The sequence below is a fragment of the Morone saxatilis genome, unplaced genomic scaffold, assembly GCF_004916995.1.
Source record: "Morone saxatilis isolate NCDOM2014 unplaced genomic scaffold, NCSU_SB_2.0 Contig2, whole genome shotgun sequence".
NCBI classification, from domain to species: domain Eukaryota; kingdom Metazoa; phylum Chordata; class Actinopteri; family Moronidae; genus Morone; species Morone saxatilis.
The window spans coordinates 87272-94949 of NW_023339762.1; the positions used below are offsets into that span (position 1 = coordinate 87272).

Below are 7678 nucleotides of genomic sequence, written 5' to 3' on the forward strand. Positions count from 1 at the left end.
GCACCATTGCACCAAGATAAATTCCTTGTATGTGTAAAAACCTACCTGGCAATAAATCTCATTCTGATTCTGATTCTGAACAAATTAAATCTATTTCATGTCTGTCCTGGAAGAAAGATCCCTCCTCTGCAGCTCTTCCTGAGGTTTCTTCCATTTTTAAGGAAGTTGTTTTCTTATCTGAATCGAGGGTCTAAGGCTAGAGGGTATACTGTACTGATTGATAAAATTTGTGATTTTTGATATTGGATTATATAAATAACATCACTTTTTAATAAAAAAAAAAAAAAGTTTAATACACCACTAATGTAACATGTGACTTAAATTGGTCACTTCTTTCTATAAAAGTTAGCTAGGTTTACTTTAACTTGAACGCAACTAGACAGGACCTTAATAACAAGCAACTGCATCTGTTTTATCTGAATCTTTTCATGTCGAACCACAAATGTGATTTGCTTTGTACAAACTGACTTTTTAAGTAGACCACCAACATAGGCTTTGAGTTTAAATAAAAGCAAATAATCACATTTGTCAAAAAATCTGAATTAGATATCTTCCCTAAATTATTCAGTTTAAGTAAAGACAGGGGTTAATATACGAGAGAGAAAAATGGATGGAGAATAGGAACCAGAATTTCTGTACTGGGACTGCTGTTGATTTGTTAAAAAACATTCTGTAAAAGGTAGGACAGTTATTGATTTCACTTGGTTACCTGTCTGGGATGTGTCCTCCACTGTGTCTCTTTCTTTCCTTGCTTCCTCTTCACTTTTTATCTTGTTCTTTTGCATCTCCTTCCATCTATCCACTGTATCCAGAGTGCCTGAGTCTTCATCCAGCCCTTCAAACACACCCTCCTCATTATCCATAGCAACAGACTCCTGACCTTTGTCCTGTAATGTGGCAGTGCAAGCATCGAGAGGGATGGCAGGAACAAGTTTCATGTCGGCTAGGCATAACTGGTATTCGCCTGTTTCCACATTCACAGGGGCAGTTGGTTCTTTTGGCCTGGGATGAGCTATTGGAGTCAAGTCACAGGGGGTAACAGGAAGTGTTGACCCGCCAAAAAATGGAACAGTAGGACTCTCCTCTTTGTGTGGTGTTTTAACCTGGCCATCAAGCTGAGGATCATTCTCATGCTCTTGTATCCCACTCTCTTTCTGACAAAAAGACTGATTTTGGGGGTCTCTACAGACTGCTGGTCTGGGATTCTCCTCAGAATCAAGACAGTATGTGTCAGAAGCTTCTGGCTGCTGTCCTGTGTCTACAACAGGACAGGAGGGTTGGCTTTCTTCTTGCAGCTGGATTTTTGTCTGCCCATGACCTTGGCTGCCTACCACGGTTGTAATCATTTCATTTGTATCTGGCAAAGGTTTCATATTAACTTGCAGTAGACTGTCTTTTTTAGGTAGTGAACATAATGTAAAGACTTTGTCGAGTTGAGTTAAACTACGCGTATCTGCAAGTACTGACAGGTCAAGGTTAGCCTGCTGGTTGCTACTTGGCCATGCTGCTGGTAGCTTCTCTGTCTCAGTGTTACACTCCTCTGATAGTATTTCAACATAAACTTGTTCTCTGGAGGAGAACTGATCAGTAGGTCCAATGTGTGAATGTCCTATATGTTGATTTTCTGTCTCAGCTAACAGTTGACAATTCTCGTCCATCAGCTGTGCAGACAGTTGTGTGGATTGAACAGTGCTAAGTAAATTGTCTGCCAGCTGGTTTAATGTATCAGTTGGTACTTTGCCATCCTGTGCTAATGGTTGATCAAATGCTGTTTCTCTACTAGCAGACTCTTGACTGTCAGACTGATTGTCTGCTAACTGATGTCTCAATTCTATGCTTATTGCTGAAGCTATTGCTACTGCTACAACTGCTACTGCTGTGGCAACCAAGTCTTCATTGTAGTTCTGTTCTTTTTCACTGTCTATGGAAGATAACGTCTTGCCATGTGTCACCCTACTGTCATTTTCTTCACTCATCCAATTTCCTTCCTTACCCACTTCCTCTTCACCCACCCTCAACTCATTTTTCTTTTCCTCCTTGTGCTGCTGATCTCTCAGCATCTCAGAGGCCGAACAATGCTCTAAATATTCCCTCTGAGTTGTCTCAGCCCTTCCTTCCCCTTTCTGAAGTGGTGACACATCTGCAGTACCTTCAAATGGAAGACCCTCAGCTTCTGTAGAATGCACAGTTTCCATAGGTTCTTCAGGTCTTCCCTTTGGATCCACAGGCTGTACTGGTTTGTCCAAGTCCACATATTGTACATGTTGTATATTTTGTTCAGGAAATTCAATGAGAAACAAGTCCTGTGTGAATTCTGTAGAACCTGAATGTTTGACAGGAAGTTCTTTTGGACAGTTCAATTCAACTAAACCTGTCCGGTCACCGGAAGCTACAACTTCACCAGCAACTGCCAAATCCTCATTTTCTGATAATGCCTTTGACTCTACATTATGCATTGTTTGTTGGACTGGATGGGTAAGCTTCTTTAATTCCAGTTCTGTAGGGTGTACTTCCTTTATTATTAGTTGCACAGTTGTAATTCCCTCTGTATCTGCCTTTCTGATGTCAATTTCACCAAGTTCTGAAGCAATGACAGTAGAATGTAGGTTAAAGTCATCAGGCCCATGAAAGTTCATGCTTGCGTCCTCCTCTATTTCTAATGTCTGTGAAGCTGTAACTTCAGTCAGATCTTTTCTTTCATCGTCTGTTGGACTGAAGTCCGGAGTAGTATAACTAGGATCCAAGTTTGTAACGACACAGTCAAATCCATGAGTGTCCCTGCTCTGACTCTCCGTCTGGCTGGGTAAATTCATGGCGTCCTTGTCAGCTTCCTCTCTCTGGATTAGCTCAGAAGCACCGGGAGACTGGACATCTGCCCTTCCTGTTTTATCCTTGGCTTCTGATTCTGTCTCTGACAGAACATTCAGGTTTGTTTCTTCTTCTCTTTGTGTCTGTATCTCTGTATGACTCTGGGACTCTACACTTGAGCCAGAGTTAAGCTTGGCCTCTGTCCCGCATCTCTTCCCCCTCTTCTTCCTCCTCTTTTTTCTGCCATTTGCTCCTTTCTCTTCACTCCCTAGCTTCTCATTTCCTCCCTCTTCGATGCCCACTGTTTCTGAACTCTTTTTGCTGTAAGTTGTCTCTCTGTTATTGACCTCCTCTCTGTCTCCCTCCAGCCCTCCCTCCTTCCAATCTGGCCCTACTTCCTTTTCTCGCTGTGATCCTTGTACTTCCCGTCTTTGTGCACCAGGCCCATGTGACAGTGCTGGCTGTGTTCCAGCAGCATGTGGCTGACTAAGAGCCACAGACAGTTGATGAGAACTAAGACTCTGTTCTAACAGCTGTGGAGAACTAAGACCAGAAGCTTGGGGTGAGCTCAGATCACATTCTTTCTGCTCTCTCATTCCCTGCTGCAGATGTCTTCTCTGATCCATTGTGTCACCGTCATACCAAACTGACTGAGAGTTCAGTTCCTTTCTGTTCCAATCTTCACTTACACTCTGGTCCATATTTTTATCCTGATACCAGACTGTTTTTGCTACTGTTTCTTGTCCACGTGGGGGTGATCCCATTCTGCTTCCAATGCGACCACCATCCCGCCACAGCCCTTTCTTGGATTTTCTTTCTGTGTCTGGGGACTGTGGGCTAGTCCTCCTTCCAGGGTGAGGACTTTTGCTCATGGTGCCAGGTTGGCTTGGCTCCTCTGGGTCTGATTGGCTTTCCTGGGGATCCTGTGATTGTTCCTGACCCATGGTTACTGAAAAAAGAGAGGAGTAGATTAAGGGCTGCAAAAGAAACAATTGTTTTCTTTGAAGTTCCACTCCAAATACATTTTAAAGTATGTAAAAATATATGCTACTATTAATATTTTGTGGTTTTCCCACAAAAAACAAACCAACAAACAAACGATAAAAAAGGGGTCTATAAGAACATCTACTCTTACTCCCTCATTGACAGATTCTGCATCTATGAATGCCCTGCCTACCACCAGTGCTTGCTATGTTGAGAGGTGAAAAAGGAGTGTGCATCAAGATGGCTAGTTTTAGAGGAAACCTGAGAGATTCAGCCAAAGCCTACATGTTTGAACCTCAGTCAGAGAGACTGAGACTCAGATGAGGACTCTGCTGTGCCCCAGCAAATAGCTGTCGTATCAGAATTGTAAGTGTAATTAGCATCTTTTATTTGTTTATGTTGCTTGTTATCTTGCAACTTGTAGTGGTTGTGAAACATGTACTATCTGCTACAGTGTTATAATGTGTTCACATTGTAGTAGATAGTGGAAGGAAGCTTCAGGGTCCGGTTTACATCCATGTTCTCTCTACCATGTTTGCTGTCAAAAAATTCAGTCCACTCTGCGCTTGAGGTTTCATGTTTCTTTGTCTGTAGAATTTGCTTTGACAGCAATTGGCTTTCAGATAGTTAGATACCAGTTACATACCAAATCTAGCTTGCCCATGGTACATCTGAATCTCAGTTTTTAGGGAACCATACAGACATCTGCCCTTTCAGTAGAGGAATGTGAAAACACCTCTCAGTGACAGACATTTTAGAGGACATAAACATAAGACATTTATGGAAGTGAAGGGGATCTTTAAGTGACAATTCTGGTCAAAACAGCTTGGCTCTGATATTTATAGTTCTGGTAATCATTTCTAAGTTAATTACTAATATTTGTGTCACAGTGGTAGTTTATAGATGATCATAGAGGTTGTCAATAAATCGACAGTTCCATATTAATCCATCACTGCACTGAAAAACTGTGTAAACACAATTACGGTAAGTAAGAAAGATTAGAAGTAAGAAGTTTTACAGCCCACATCTTTACTGTTTTGGTTCACAGGCAGCTGTTCTCAGTGCAAAAGTCACAATACCCCCGTTGTACACTGTCTGTTTGCTGTTTACTGCTGAGCAGGTACAGTTGGAGACTTAGAACATTGTGGGGCTTTAAGCAGCTAAAGAGTCAGATATTTCCCTCAGGGGTTAGTGACCAAAAACAGAGCTAAAAGAGAATAAACTGGCACAAACATGCCACAGAGCATAAATAATAAAGTTGCTCTGTCTCAGCTGGTTATGTAAATAGGCAATAGGCCTTGTTTCTAGCAGAAGAAACAAACACTGGCTCTAGATGGGGCTTTTTGCGTTTTTCTCCTACAGACTTGGAAGGGGAGGGTGGGGCAAGTTGTTTTGCAGTCTCACCACTAAATGTCAGAAAATCTTACACAGTGGTCCATTAAATAACTAATTTTCCCCTTGGATATAATAGTTAATGAACGGCCAACAGTGACAACCAAAAAACGACATGTCAGTGTGACTGAGTGCGTGAGTGTTCCTGTACTTGCTCTTTTGTCTGCCCAGCCAATCTGTTTCTCAAATCACAAGTTGATTTATTTAGGTAAAAGAGCCTCCAATTACATTCAACAGTAGGTTTGTGTGGTAGAATCTCTGCTCTGCGATTTCAAATAAGCAACTTTTCATTTGATCAAAACGTTAAAATTTTTTAATAATTTGCCCCTATTCATCGAGTAAATCTAACTCTTTGAGTACTGTGATAAACTTACCTGTCCTCTCTGTAGCTGATTCCAAAGCTAAGTTAAAGTTAGCTTCTTTTGCAGGGAGACTTTCAGTGTCTCCCTGCTCTGTCTCTGTCACAGTTTCTGTCTCTACAACTCGCTCACATATGAGCAGGTCAACTTCCCACTTCTCTCCTTCCTGTTTTTCTACGACGGTGGTGGTAGGCAAGGCAACTGCCTTCCTGCTAGCACACTTCCCATCACGAGCTGGTGCAAACACTGGCTTTATGGGTGATGGGGTCTTTTCCGTCTCGGGAGAACAGGGAGTTTTTGTAGCTCCTCCATCACCAATCACAGACGCCACTGCTGGTTCTGTGTGTGAAATTGTTACGTCTGTCTCTGTTCTACTTCCTGTTGTCTTTGTGGCTCTCTGTGCAGTCCCTCTACTGGCCTCTTGGGTGCTTCTGTCTTCTGGTGCATGTCTTGTGGTTTTTGTATTTCTCTTTTTGTTTTTCCTGTTACGGCCAGCAGGAGAGTTAGCTTCTGGTTTGCCCTTCTCTTTTGCCCCAGCTTCCTGCCTCTGACAAAGACTGTTACAAGATGTATGAGTGACAACAGTAGAGTCCTCCCCTTGTGTTCTCTCCTCCAATAACGGAGGACTTCCCTGTTCCTTTGCTGTTGTGCTAGAGTTCTCAGTGGTTACCATAGCTAGGACTGCATCATGCTTCCTCTCTGGTTGGCTGTTAGAGCAGGGCTGCAGTCCACAGGCAGGGTTTGCCAGTTCATGATCAATGAACAGGGATGTGGAGGCATGTGTCGGTGCAATGGTACTAAGTAAATCTGAGTTTCCCTGCAAGAAGGAAGACAAATCCGAATTAAATCAAATCCAATTAATTGTTTTTTAATTAGAAAACTGTTATTATACAAACGTATTACTTACAAAATGTCTTTTGCGTTTAAACAAACATATATTGATTAGTTTTGGCTGGTGTGAAAGCTGTCAATCAAACGCTGGTGTGCTATAAACAACTGGACTGAGATTGCCCAAAAAGGTGGTCCAAGTAAACTCTGGTGTAAAAGTAAAACAAACCAATAACAGACAGTCGATGCGCGACTTCAGCACAAACTGACAAGCGAAACCAGGGGGATTGTTAAAAAGCATCTGCATCAGAGGTATGGCCTATATTTACACAAGATCATTTTATAACTATGGTGACAAGTATGGGATCAGCATGTGAATGCTGGGTTTAAACAGAGGACTGTTGGATATTTTAGCCAAGTGTGAACCAGTCGTGATGTCACACATTTGTTTCTGGGGACCCTTTTTGAAGCCTTGAGTTCAGTTCCTTGAGTTGATTCATATTTCATCAGCACTGCCTAGTTGGACAGTTTGAGAGGAGTTTTGTGTGTTGAGCTGGACGGACTCACTGAGAATTACTTATTAATCACAAAGTAGACCGTCCTAAAGCATAAACTGCTTTATCGTCTATTTTCCTCTAAATAGGATCAGAAGTTACTAAATGAACATCATGCTGTATGGAAGAATACTTGAAACTAGAGATTGAGACCATAAACTCATTAGGGAACTGTTTATTAAGCTAATAAATCAGCTGGGGAAAAAACAAACAGCAGTACTTCTTGCAAAAGTATTATTGTAAATATTTAAAGAAATACTGAACAAATTGACTCCTTATATTCTTATCTAGTTTTGTGTTACTCCCCTCTCCCTAGGCCAGTGGTTCCCAAACTTTTTCCATAAGGCACCCCTTTTCTATCATTGAGTAAACTGAAATATTTTGTCAGTGACATATTTTTGGATATTTCATATTATATTGAATGCATATATAACATATCAGTAACAGTACAGAACAACTGATAAACTGTCCAATGAACCCAAATAGTGAATGCAAGAACATAGCAATTTTTTACACAATTCTATATGGGTTATGTTTTTTCTTAGATTTTGACAATCAAACACATTTAATAGGCTCTCAGTTTTCTTCTCCCTGACACTTGGCCGGAGGACGAGGCTGTTTGGCAGAAAGCGAAGGCTCTGTTAATATAGCTTGTGTTCAGGTGTGAACACACCTGAATTTTTTTAAGCTCCAGTTTGTAACATTTAGGAGGATCTTTCGAGAGAAATTAAATATAATATTAATAGGTATGTT

At 41.3% G+C, this 7678-nt stretch overlaps 1 protein-coding gene across 1 annotated transcript in view; it reads right to left on the minus strand.

Annotated features, from left to right (window-relative positions):
* Nucleotides 1-709: 709 nt before the first annotated feature.
* The window catches only part of LOC118330518, a gene marked incomplete at both ends in the record, with an annotated part of 12291 nt that continues 5322 nt past the window's right edge, over nucleotides 710-7678 (minus strand). The window contains 2 exon segments of the mRNA XM_035665086.1: nucleotides 710-3757; nucleotides 5559-6360. Of these exon segments, the coding sequence (XP_035520979.1) occupies nucleotides 710-3757; nucleotides 5559-6360 (3850 nt within the window).